Here is a 13,604-nt window from a genome sequence, read left to right as displayed (position 1 = left end):
TCCTCAGCACCAGGACTCACCCTCCATGACACCCAGGTGAAATTTCTGCTGTATGCAGATGACCTCGTGCTGTTATCACCAACTGAGAAAGGCCTCCAAGATCATCTGAAAATCCTAGAGACCTTCAGCAGCACATGGGCACTGCCAATCAACGAGAAAAAAACTAATATCATGGTGTTCCAGAAAAGAAAGCAGAAACCCACTGGCAATCCTAGCTTTATGATAGACAACCGTCCACTTACTGAAACCAACAGGTACACCTACCTGGGCCTAGAACTCAGCCAGTCAGGGAGCTTCAAGCAAGCCATAGAGTCACTAAAAGACAAGGCATCCAAAGCCTTCTATGCCATCAGAAGGCGTCTGTACCACCTCAAGGCACCAGTAACCGTATGGCTAAAAATTTTTGACTCCATCATTGCCCCAATTCTTCTATATGGTAGTGAGGTCTGGGGCCCAGTCTCATACCCAAACTGGTCAAAGTGGGACGCTGGGCCGACAGAAATATTCCACCTAGAGTTCTGCAAGCATCTTCTCCAAGTCCATCGGAGCACATCAAATAGCGCCTGCCGAGCAGAGCTGGGCAGATTCCCACTACACATCGCAATAAAGAAGAAGGCGCTGTCATTCAAGGCTCATCTACAAAGTAGCAGTCCCAGCTCCTACCATCACAAAGCCTTCCTACACCAGGAAGCCTCAGGAAGCCTCCCAAGTAAAAGTACCCAAAGCCAGTCTGACCAAGCCATCAACCTCCAAGGCCTGACAAAAGGTGAAATCCAGAAAATGGTACACAAAGTCAAAGAGGAATATCTCAGCATCTGGAGGAACGACATAAACAAATCCCAGAAACTGACAATATACCGGAATCTACAGAGGGAGTACAAACTGGCCCCATATCTAGAGAAACTAGAAAACCCCAAAGATCGACAGATCCTGAGCCTACTCATCGAATCCGGGCGGCACCGACAGAACTACAAGCCTCGAGAGAACAGACTCTGCCAGCAGTGCCCCCAGGAGGCCGTGGAGGATGAGGCCCACTTCCTGCTGAGGTGCCCCAAATACTCCGCAGTGAGGGACACTCACTTCAAAAGGCTGTCTGATCTCCTCCCAGATTTCACCTCCAAGGAGGAGGAAGAGAAACTGCCGATAATACTGGGGGAAGAGGAACGTGCAGTGGCCATAGCAGCGGAATATGTCAGTGCCTGCCACAGACTAAGAGGAGCCTGATATGTCATGGACTCCCGTACCCCAACACTGGACATATCCCTATCCCCCGACTAAAGATCCCGATATGTCATGGACTCCTATACCCCACCCTGGAAACATCCCCTATCCTCTAAAAGGAATTTGATATTCCCTGGACCTCTATATGCCCCCCCTCCCCCACCCCCGTATTTTTACCATATGCTTTGGCAATGCTAACATGTACTTAGTCCTGCCAATAAAGCGAGAGAGACAGACAGAGAGAGAGAGAGAGAGAGAGAGAGACAGACAGAGACAGACAGACAGACAGACAGACAGACAGAGAGAGAGAGAGAGAGAGAGAGACAGACAGAGAGAGAGACAGACAGAGAGAGAGAGACAGACAGAGAGAGACAGAGACAGACACAGAGACAGAATATAGAGAGAGAGAGAGAGAGAGAGAGAGAGAGAGATGCACTCCCTCTTTCTTCTCTCTTTTGACCTGTCTACTCCATGTGCTATACCCCTTGTCAATTTGAAGTTGTAGACTCGGCAGTGTGGTGTGCTGGTTCCAATGGGTGATCTTGTGAGCATGGAATTGCTGTTAAGACTGCAGATTTCTGTTTGCGGCGCTGTTGCCCAATGGCATCCTGTTATAATCTAATGACTTTTGCATCAGGGGACTCATGTGCTTGACACCTACACTTATATGCATTGTTTTTGTCCCAGCCATGCTGTTGCTCTTCAAGAGTCATTTGCAAATTGTTGTCTTCGACATTGTGCCTTTTGCTGCTTTCCTTTCATTGTCATTGATGTACTTTTTAGGAGGAGCCATGTTGGCGTTGATATTTGCTTTTTAAAGGGGTTTTCCCACGAACTAAAGTTTATTTTAAAAATTGTCTATCTGACCGTGTACAGAACATACCACAACTCCTGGGCAGGGGAGGAAGAAAAAGACACTACTGACATTACAGCAGGAGATCACAGAGGATACATTTTGTGAGGTAAAATATTGTTTAGAAACAGTCAGTGAAATATTTTACCTGATAAATGAATCCTCTGTGATCCCCTGCTGTAATGTCAGTATTGTCTTTTGCTTCCTCCCCTTCGAAGGAGATGTGGTATGCTCCGTACATGGTCAGACAGACAATTTTTTAAAACTGTAATGAGACCTACCGGTAATTGTATTTCCAGGAATCCATCCTGACAGCACCATGGAGGACGTCCTTCTTATCCATAGTCGGACAGGAAACCACAAGAGTTTTAAAGGACACTCCCCCTACCACCCTTCAGTGATTTTCCAAAGTAACACATCTGGATGGATGCAAAAAGAGAATTTTATTTGAACACACAATATCATTATACAAATGTTACTTCACATAAGTATGCAGTGTCTTTGTAATAGGTAGGAAACAAACAGTGCTGTCAGGATGGAATCCTGGAAATACAATTACCGGTATGTCTAATTAACATTTTCCAGGTCACCACCTGACACCACCATGGAGAAGTACCAAAGGAGATTTTTGGTCCTAGGGTGGGACTACTTGCCTGAAGCACCTTCCTGCCAAAAGCTAACAGATGACGCTACATCTAGTTTGTAATGTTTAGAGAAGGTACTGAGACAGGACCATGATGCAGCTCTGCAGATCTGTTCTGCCGAAGCACCCCCTTTCTCTGCCCATGAAGCACCATAGCTCTGTATGAATGAGATTTAAGACTGACTGGGGGACCCTTTCCCTGTGCCCTCTAAGTTAGGCTAATGGTGGGCCTATTCCATCTCACAATGGTAGATTTTGATGCCTTTTTCCCCTTTATCTGGACCCCTATAAAGGACAAACAGATTACTAACCTGTCTCCAGGCCCTAGTTGCCTCCAAGTACTTAAGTACGGTCTCCCTAACATCCAAGTTATGGTAAAACTTCTCTTTCTGGCTTTTAGGAAGCTGGCAAAATGACGGAAGCACTACCTCCTGATTTATATTTGAATGTGAGACCACTTTAGGAAGAAACCCTGGATCAAGTCTTAAGATCAGTCTATCATCAAATATCTGTAAATAGGGGTTTTGAGTTGATAGGGCCTGAAGTTCCCCCAATCTTTTAGCCGACATGATGGCTACTAGGACGGCTGTTTTGAGAGAAAGATTAAAAGATTAGCAATCTCTACATCTTCTGCTAGATCAAACGGACCTTTGCACAACTCGTTAAGGACCAAGTTAAGATCCCAAGGTGGGACAGTTTTCCCAATTAAGGGTCTTAACCTTTGAACTGCTCTGGAGAAACGGCCTATCCAAGGGTGGGAAGCCAAGGAAGAATCATAGAATACGCTGAGGGCTGCCACCTGGACCCTCAGAGTACTCGGTTTAAGACCTTTCTTAAATCCCTGTTGTAAAAAAATCAAGTAATTTGGGAATGTCAGGATGGTCAACATCAACTGTCGTGTCTCCACAGAAACTGCAGAATTTTCTCCATATTTTTAAATAAATTGCAGAAGTTACCTGCTTCCTACTTGCTTGAGGAATGGAGATGACCCCTTCTGAGAGCCCTTTCGCTTTCAGGATCTGGTGTTCAGGTTCCAAGCTGCTAATTGTAGGCTCTCTGGGTGTCTCTGATGTAGAACTGGACCCTGGTGGAGTAAGTCTTTTCTTTTTAGAAGGAGAAAGGGTTCTTCTACCGACAACTTTTTTAGTAAGGGGAACCAGCTCCTTTTGGGCCAGGAAGGGACCACTAGAATGATCTGAGCTCTGTCCTCGTATATTTTCTTCAGGATTCTTGGGATTAATGCAAGAGGGGGGAAAGCATATAACAGACCCCTGCTCCATGACAGAGAGAGCATCTACTCCCGCAGGGTTTTCCCGAGGGTTCAGCGAGTGAAAAGTTCTGACCTTTGCGTTCCATCTGACCGTGAATAAGTCCTCCTCCGTTGTTCCCCAGCGTTGGCATAGTTAGCTGAATACTTCGTTGTTTAGTTCCCATTACTTAGCTGATAGTTTTTCTCTCCTCTCCTTAGAAAGTCTGCAACCTGGTTCTTCATACCCTTCAGGTGCACCGCTGAAATTGAAAGCACAGATCTTTCTGCCCATCTGAAGATCCGATCTGCCAGATGCTGTAATTTTGGATGTCTTGGATCACCTTGATGCCGAAGGAAAGCTACCGCCGTCGTGTTGTCTGACAGAATCTTTAGGCGTTTGCCCTTTGGTAAGGCTTGTGCTGAACAAAGGACCTTCCAAACCGCGTGTAGTTCTCTGTGATTCGAGGAATTCTTGCTGTCTTCCAAACTCCAATGCCCCTGATAGTATCTTACGAGGACTTGTTCACCTCAACCTTGTTGGCTTGCGTCCGTGAACACCGTGACTGCTGGAGACAATCCATGGGACCCAGACCTGGAGATTTCTGGGATCGGTCCACCAGTATAGAGATCGTCTGACCTGATGGGATAGACTGAACTCCCTTGTCCAGTGAGGTCTGTCTTCTGTCCCAGGAAGCGAGAACTGCCCTCTGTAGTTGATGGGAATGAAACTGGCTCCAGCTGACACAGGGAATGCAGGCTGTCAATCCGAGGATCTTCATTGCATCCCTGATTGAGACCCGACTTCTTGAAAAATGGCGAATCCTTTTTATTAAAATCGGTCAGTTTCCCACCTGGAAGAAAAGACTTTCTGATGTATGAGTCCAGGATGACTCTTAGAAACTTTATTCTTGGTTTGGGTGTGAGGTCAGATTTTGACCAGTTCACTACCCATCCCAATTTCTGAAGCGTGGAGACCACCAACTGACAGTCAATTTTGAGCTGACTTACAGAGTCTACCACTATTAGGAAATAGTCTAAATAGGGTACTATCGTGATGTCTCGATTTCTCAAATAAACCACTACCTCTACCATAAGTTTTGTGAAAACTCTGGGCTGTTGCTAGACCGAATGGGAAGCAACGAAATTGATAGTGGTAGACCTTTCCTTCTTTTTCAACTGCAAATCTGAGGTATTTTTGGTGATCTGTGAAGATTGGAACGTGATAATATGCACTTTGTAAGTCTAAAGTACACATTACCACATCTTTCCTTAACAGGGGAATTGTAGATCTTACAGATTCCATTTTGAACCTCATATCCTAGCCAACTGTTTAGGGGCTTGAGGATTATTATAGTTCTGGATTACCCGTAACGTGTATGTATGTATGTATGTATGTATGTATGTATGTATGTATGTATGTATGTATGTATGTATGCATGTATGTATGCATGCATGCATAGATAGATAGATAGAGAGAAGAGGCGCGAGTAATACCCTCTTCCTACTTCCCGAGGAGGAACTGGAGATATCGCTGCTACCTGCTGGAGATCCTGGATGTCCAACCACATAAGGGAGACTGAAGAGAGATGGACGTTGGACACAAACATTTTTCTGGGAGAAGTGTGTTGAATTCTATTCTGCACCCCTGGGAGATAATCTGGAGAACCCAAGGTCTTCTGGAAATCTTTTCCCACTCTACCAGGAAGTTCGACAGCCGCCTGCCTAGCCTGATGGCGTCATTTTCTTCAGAACCCTGACCTAGAGGTTGAGGAACCCAAATCTCTATTTTTGTTCCTATTTTCTCCCCCTTTTTGATAGCTCCACCTCCCCTGCTTTCCCTTACCCCTATAGTCTGATCTCTGACTATAATAGGGTCTGCGAAAGGGCTGGTACTTTCTACGTTTTTCTTCTGGAAACCCCTTTTTTTTCCATCTGAAGCTTTTTCCAGAATATCATCAAGGATGGGCCCAAAGACTATACCACAGCAGTACATGCCTGCACAAGGCAATCTTGCCTTGCGCAGGCGTGTATTATGGAGGACAGATAATGAACTTCAATCCAATATTGCAGCCAGCATGCAGCCAGCGGGTAAGGAAAGGGTGAATCTAACACCCGAAAACCCCACCCCTATGGCTGAAGATTGTTCCCTCCAAATTCAGGTGACAGAGTCCCTTTAAGGACACGAAGACGTTGATTGACAAGTCGTCTCTTGAAGCAGAGATGGCGTTCAAAGAGTTAAAACTCAGGGTTTCAAGACTTCAAATTTCATGTGGAACACAGGTCTAGACTTCCCGGTTTATTGATTGAATGTGCCAAAACCCCCGATTTGGGGCAGGGAGTGGGGAGGGATATGTGACAAAGTCACTGGCAAAGTACTTGAGGGGAGATATGTAGCACTAAGGTTGTAAGCTCCAGTAATATAAACCTAGAAGAGGGCTCCAGCACACTAAGTGCTGGGAGGGGTTAATCGGCCATGTTTAGTGTTAGATTATCTCATATTTATGAAAATATCAAAACTTTCACCAAAAATTAGAAAGTTTCGCAATTTTTAAACTTTAAATTTTTATGCCTAAAATCGTATAGTTATACCACACAAAATAAAATAGATAACATTTCCCACATGTCTACTTTACATCAAAACACTTTAAGCATTTTTTGTTAGAAGTTATAATCTATTAAAGCTGATCAGCAATTACTCAGTTTTCCAACAATTTACAAAGCCTTATTTATTTACCCTTCAGGTGCTTCACAGGATTAAATGGAATATGAAAGGGAAAAAAAAAGTGAATAATGGGCAATCAAAAGAACGTTATCTGGACTAAAATGGTATCATTAAAAACGTCAGGTCGGCACGCAAAAAATAAGCCCTCCCCCGCCCCAGATCACAAAAAAAATGGAGACGCTACGGGTATCGGAAAATTGCGCTTTTTTTGTTTAACAAAGCTTGGAATTATTTTTTTTACCACTTAAGATAAAACGTAACCTAGACATGTTTGATGTCTATGAACTCATAATGACCTGGAGAATCAGAATGACAGGTCAGTTTTAGCATTTAGTGTATCTAGCAAAAAAGCCAAACAAAAAACAAGTGTGGGATTGAACTTTTTTTTGCAATTTCACCACACTTGGAATTTTTTTCCCGTTTTCTAGTACACAACATGTTAAAACCAATGATGTCGTTCAAAAGTGCAACTTGTCCAGCAAAAAAACAAGCCCTCACATGGCCATATTGACGGAAAAATTAAAAAGTTATGACTCTGGAAGGAGGGGAGCGAAAAACGAGAACGCAAAAACGAAAAAGGGCAAGGTCTTGAAGGAGTTAATGGATTTATGTTAAGCTGTTTCTTAAAATCACAAAAGGGAATTCCAAACCAAGTAAATGACATTGCTGATATGCCATCAGTTAATCTCTTGGACCCTACCCAATTCTCAGGAGTATGCAGTTGGGGCTGTGTCCTTTTCAGTATTTTATTTCCTGCACAAAGGTAGTCCTGGTATCTCAACTGTCCTAGGAAAGGTAAAGAGCTGCATTCACTCGAATTGAGATGTGCCACAGCAGGTGGCTCCACACCAATGTTCAGAGAGAAAATGTTATTCCTGGGATTGTTGGGTGCTCCAGAGGTGCGACCTCTAATGATTATTTAGTGCTGGCAAATCATAGTAATATGCAATCACATATATGTGATCACCCCTTAACACACCTTGAACCTACAAGATGCTACATTACATTACAGATTTAGTATTGTTAAAATACATTTTAAAAATCCTCATTACGAAAGAAAAATACCTGATGCTTCCAACTCATCTTGATTGCAAGAGATATCATCTAAACATAGATCAATAAGAAGAACATGTCCAACATCTGTAACCACAGCTGCAACGCCAAAGAACCATCTTAGACTCTGGTGTAAATGCTGAGTACTTGCACTGGCTCCACCATCATTTACTAAGGGTTCAACAGCAGTTACCTGAAAAAAGAAAATATACCCGTAATAATCACCTTTTCCCAATAAGGACTAAGCAAATTTAACAAGTTTACAAGTGCGTACCGAGCCAGGGAGCACGACGGATTTAACAACTTTTGAAATGCCAACATCATACAAGCAAAGAATACTTCCTTCTGCTTCAACCAGACCCACAAGAAGTCCTGTCTTCTTCTGCCATGAAAACTCTTTGACTGCGACAACAGAGGGAGGTCTTTCAGTCACTGTGCTAAAACGGTATGCAGAAAGTCTTTCACCCGTTACAGAATTGGTAACTTCAAGCTGGGGTCCACATGCGAGCCAAGCTAGCCCAGCTCTCCCTTTGCAGAAAAAAAATAAATAAATTAGACATGCACTGCCAACCTATTGTGAGCATGTAACACTTCATAGTTGTTGAAAAAAAAAAAAAACAGATTAAAATGTTTACAAGAAACACTCAGCATATTCCCACACAAGAGAGATTTAACTGCATAGTAAAGGGGATAATTGTTAGATTTGTGTAAGTCACAACTGTAATTTACAGTCTGTATACGAAACTTAATGTCCAGACTGACTGACCCAAACTTAGAGCTGAAGACATGAGGCTGTAAGCCAAGGTTAGGAAGCCTGCCACTAGGTCAGGCATTGCAGCCCGAATACAGACCATAACATTTGCTCGCGTAAACACGGCCTTAAGTCCTACTTGACCCCTACAAATCGAACAATCGCCACTTAACAGGAAATATTTTTGAAAACTAGAAAAAAAAAAAAAAACTTTACCATTCATTTGGTAAACTAATGAACAAACATTATTAGCTGTGTAATACTGTATATCTTACCTGTGGTAAACTTTGCACACAAGACAGATTCCAGGTTAATTTCATCCTCCTGAAGAGCTTCTATTGTGGTCTCCGGAAATTGAAGCAAGCTGCTAGTTACTTGTGCCTCAAGTTTTTGCATCTTCGTTTTCTTTCAGAAGAAAAACAAAACAAATAAGAATCAGAAATTAAACATAGAAAATGGCTTTATTCACACATTACATTTGCACAGAAAGAACACTCCAGTCATATGCACCTGTAACAACACAGCATTTAATTTTAATTACCCAGACAACTATTTTCAGTAGGCCAGGAGACATAGGCTTCTATCCTTGTCGACATGTGAATTTAAGTTTTTCTTTGGCAGGTCAAGAAATACAGACTATTGTTGGTAAAAGCAGGATGTTGACTTTTGAGTTGCTGTTTGCTGCAACTCATTGTCTGCTATTTTTGAGGCACAGGGATATTGTTCAATTACCCTATCAATAATTGCTAATTTGTTGATTACACATTGTACCAGGCCAGCTACTTTGTTAACCTGCAAAAAAGGTGGACAAACTAGGCAAATTGATTAAAGCGAAACGGTCAGCAGGATTTTGCTCAGTAAACTACAGACACTGTCAGGTTGGCGGCGTTATACTGATTAAAACTGATACCTGGGTTGATGAAATCCATCTTGTAGTTTAAAGGGGACCTGTCACCCCCAAAATCGAGGGTGAGCTAAGCCCACCGGCATCAGGGGCTTATCTACAGCATTCTGTAATGCTGTAGATAAGCCCCCACTGTATCCTAAAAGATGAGAAAAAGAGGTTAGATTATTCCCACCTGGGTGAGGGGCGGACCGATCCGGTGGGTGTCGCGGTCTGGGGCCTCCCATCTTCATAGGATGACGTCTTCCTCTTGTTTTCACGCTGCGGCTCCAGCGCAGGTGTATTTTGTCTGCCCTGTTGAGAGCAGAGCAAAGTGCTGCAGTGCGCAGGCGCCAGGAAAGGTCAGAGAGGCCCACAGCGTGAAGACCAGAAGAGGACGTCATCTGATGAAGATTGGTGGCGCCGGACCGCGACACCCATCGGACTGGACCACAGCAGGACCGCCCCTGGGTGAGTATAATCTAACCTCTTTTTCTTATATTTTAGGATACATCAGGGGCTTATCTACAGCATTCCAGAATGCTGTAGATAAGCCCCTGATGCCGGTGGGCTAAGCTCACCCTCGATTTTGGGGGTGACAGGTTCCCTTTAATCTTTATTTGTAGATTTCACTTAAAGGGACTCTGTCACCTGAATTTGGAGGGAACAATCTTCAGCCATAGGGGCGGGGTTTTCAGGTGATTGATTCACCCTTTCCTTACCCGCCGGCTGCATGCTGGCTGCAATATTGGATTGATGTTCATTCTCTGTCCTTCGTAGTACACGCCTGCGCAAGGCAAGATTGCCTTGTGCAGGCATGTACTAAGGAGGACATAGAATGAACTTCAATCCAATATTGCAGCCAGCATGCAGCCGGCGGGTAAGGAAAGGGTGAATCAAACACCTGAAAACCCTGCCCCTATGGCTGAAGATTGTTCCCTCCAAATTCAGGTGACAGAGTCCCTTTAATGAGATTCTCGTGCTCAGGATGGGGCTGTGAGGGAGGTCTTTATGTGGTGCTCCGATTACATATTCATCTGTATGGCTTATGACAGGTGCTCTGCTTATATATTCATCTGTATGGCTTATGATAGGTCATTGCTCCTTCACTAACCTCCCCTCTATTTTACATACTGCATAGAACAGAACAGCCTTGGCGCAATCCCTGTACTCCTTCCGGTTATGAAAACTTCATACAGTGAGTATTCATAAGCCACTGAGCGGATCCCTTCACATCAGGTAGCATATTAATCAGCATGACAGTGCCATTATGGCCAAGCCTTTAGTTTACAGGGATAAATCCTGCTAACAGGCTCTCTAAGTGAGGGAGGTAATGTCCAGGCAGGAGCCTGTTACAACCATCTCTTAGGATTGTCACACTTACGGCCAGTCAGAACGTGGGACTGTCAGGGCGATGGTCACACTTACAGGCCAATCAGCGGAGTACGTGGGGCTGTCAGGGCGATGGTCACACTTACAGGCCAATCAGCGGAGTACGTGGGGCTGTCAGGGCGATGGTCACACTTACAGGCCAATCAGCGGAGTACGTGGGGCTGTCAGGGCGATGGTCACACTTACAGGCCAATCAGCGGAGTACGTGGTGCTGTCAGGGCGATGGTCACACTTACAGGCCAATCAGCGGAGTACGTGGGGCTGTCAGGGCGATGGTCACACTTACAGGCCAGTCAGCGGAGTACGTGGTGCTGTCAGGGCGATGGTCACACTTACAGGCCAGTCAGCGGAGTACGTGGTGCTGTCAGGGCGATGGTCACACTTACAGGCCAGTCAGCGGAGTACGTGGTGCTGTCAGGGCGATGGTCACACTTACAGGCCAGTCAGCGGAGTACATGGTGCTGTCAGGGCAATGGTCACACTTACAGGCCAGTCAGCGGAGTACATGATGCTGTCAGGGCGATGGTCACACTTACAGGCCAGTCAGCGGAGTACATGATGCTGTCAGGGCGATGGTCACACTTACAGGCCAGTCAGCGGAGTACATGGTGCTGTCAGGGCGATGGTCACACTTACAGGCCAGTCAGCGGAGTACGTGGGGCTGTCAGGGCGATGGTCACACTTACAGGACAGTCAGCGGAGTACGTGGTGCTGTCAGGGCGATGGTCACACTTACAGGCCAGTCAGCGGAGTACGTGGGGCTGTCAGGGCGATGGTCACACTTACAGGCCAGTCAGCGGAGTACGTGGTGCTGTCAGGGCGATGGTCACACTTACAGGCCAGTCAGCGGAGTACGTGGTGCTGTCAGGGCGATGGTCACACTTACAGGCCAGTCAGCGGAGTACGTGGTGCTGTCAGGGCGATGGTCACACTTACAGGCCAGTCAGCGGAGTACGTGGTGCTGTCAGGGCGATGGTCACACTTACAGGCCAGTCAGCGGAGTACGTGGTGCTGTCAGGGCGATGGTCACACTTACAGGCCAGTCAGCCGCACCAGCTGTCAGCACCGCAGTGACAATCCCCCTCCAGGGAGGATATAGAATGCAGTGTTCGTGTGCAGAGCCCGGGAGCCACGTGGCTGGAGAGATGTGACAGCTTTCCCTGTGGTCTTTCCCGCCTAGAGAGCAAATCTCGCGGTGAGGAGTCTGCCATGACCGACCCAGGGCACGGTACCCGAGGCCAGCAGCGTGCACACTGCCTACCGACAAGTCCGGCTCTTCTTCTATTCCAGGCAGTGACACGCACGATAAACCGCGCACGACGTTCCGTCTGCTTACCGTGAACACTATGTAGCAGCCGCCCTCAGCCAACTTGTCTCACCGGCGTCACACTGCGAGAGGCCTGTTACACACACGGGATCATCACAGCCACCATCTCTGATTACCAAGCGCCGCCCCTTCCTCTTCCCCTGTTCACGTCACGGTAAACTTGTCTATAGAGCCGTGCGTGCGCCGGAAGATAGAGGCGTGAGTTCAAAGCAGTTCTGCCATTGGTTTGTTTGTTTTAGGGGGCGGGTCTAACATGGGGACGTCACAGAGTGCGTGCGCCCGCCACGTTACGTCACTAAATCTCAGTAATGGCGGGATTATGTGTTTCAAACTATGCACGTACGTGAGCTGTCAGCGGCTCGAGTGGAAATACCTCAGAGGGGCAGCTGTGGTGACCCACGTACGGCGTGTAACCCTCACACAGCCAGCCATGGCCATGAGAGACTAGTATACATCGAGTCACGTGACACATGCGATCAAGCAGAGTAGTGCCATCCCGGCATAGTAAGAAAAGGGGGGACAGCACCACATGAGTGCGGTGGGAGGCCTGGCCTAAATGTCTGCACCCTGTGTCCCCACTGGCTTTGTAGCTTCCTCAGGGGTAGCGTTGTACATAAACAAAAAAGTGCTCAATCCAAATTGCTGTTATTAATAGTCTGTTGGAAAAAAAACAAAACTCTTATGATACTCAAAATATTTCTTACAGCATAAGATCGGGGTCACACTAGCGAGTTTTACGGACGTATGAGAGGCGCAAAAAATACGGATTGCACACGGTACAATGATTATTGCCCAGCTCTTGTCTGCCGTATTTTACTGATCTGTATTATACGGCTTTCTACGGCCATAGAAAATCGCAGCATGCTGTGTTTGTCACCGTATTGCACAAAAAATACGCCAATGAAAGTCTATGGGGGCGAGAAAGATACGGATTACACACGGACCAGCAGTGTGACTTGCGAGAAATACGCCAAACATCTCCAGGTGCCAGGAAATGTGCCAAGCCCTCAATCAGGAAGCTCAGACATGCTAATTAGCTGAAAAAGCCAGACAGACATCCCGGAAGTCTGCCGCACGCCTCCACGGAGTTCCAAGCAGCGTGGCAAACATCATAAATGTTGATATGCTCCTGGTCCAGGAAAGGCCCGCAATTTGGGACCAACGGGATGCCAATTATGCCAACAGGGCTCGGAAAGCGGCTGCTTGGAGGAGCATTTGTGGGATCCTTTTCCCAGAATATGACCAGCGGCCACGTGAGGTCCAGAATCAAATGAGTAAGTACCCTCATGTTTATCCATTAATATGTGAAAATGGATTACCTACATGATTTCCTACCTATTGTATGTTACATTAAAATTCTTATCATTTATTTATCTAGCACCATTAATTACATGGTGCTGGACATGAGAAAGGGGTTACATTCAGATTTTTTAAAATGTCGGTTACATTCTAAAAAATTTCAATTACATACTGCTACAGAGAAATCGATTTGAATACTTTTCTTCACAAT

General features: G+C 45.7%; 1 protein-coding gene across 5 annotated transcripts in view; it reads right to left on the bottom strand.

Annotated features, from left to right (window-relative positions):
* Window positions 1-12,262, bottom strand: part of AHCTF1 (AT-hook containing transcription factor 1) — a 328,409-nt gene extending 316,147 nt beyond the window's left edge. For 4 of the 5 annotated variants that reach the window (XM_069769301.1, XM_069769302.1, XM_069769305.1 and 1 more), the window contains exons 1-4: window positions 12,104-12,229; window positions 8,768-8,897; window positions 8,016-8,269; window positions 7,754-7,934 (exon numbers count right to left, since the gene is read on the bottom strand). In XM_069769301.1, coding sequence (XP_069625402.1) covers window positions 7,754-7,934; window positions 8,016-8,269; window positions 8,768-8,888 — 556 coding nt within the window. In that variant the 5' untranslated portion in view covers window positions 8,889-8,897; window positions 12,104-12,229. Of the gene's footprint in view, window positions 1-7,753; window positions 7,935-8,015; window positions 8,270-8,767; window positions 8,898-12,103 lie in introns of all 5 variants that reach the window. The other variant, XM_069769303.1, reaches the window with a different exon arrangement.
* Between the last annotated feature and the right edge of the window lie 1,342 nt (window positions 12,263-13,604).

Source organism: Ranitomeya imitator, chromosome 5 (genome assembly GCF_032444005.1).
Source record: "Ranitomeya imitator isolate aRanImi1 chromosome 5, aRanImi1.pri, whole genome shotgun sequence".
Taxonomy (NCBI): domain Eukaryota; kingdom Metazoa; phylum Chordata; class Amphibia; order Anura; family Dendrobatidae; genus Ranitomeya; species Ranitomeya imitator.
This window is presented reverse-complemented; position numbering and strand designations above follow the sequence as displayed.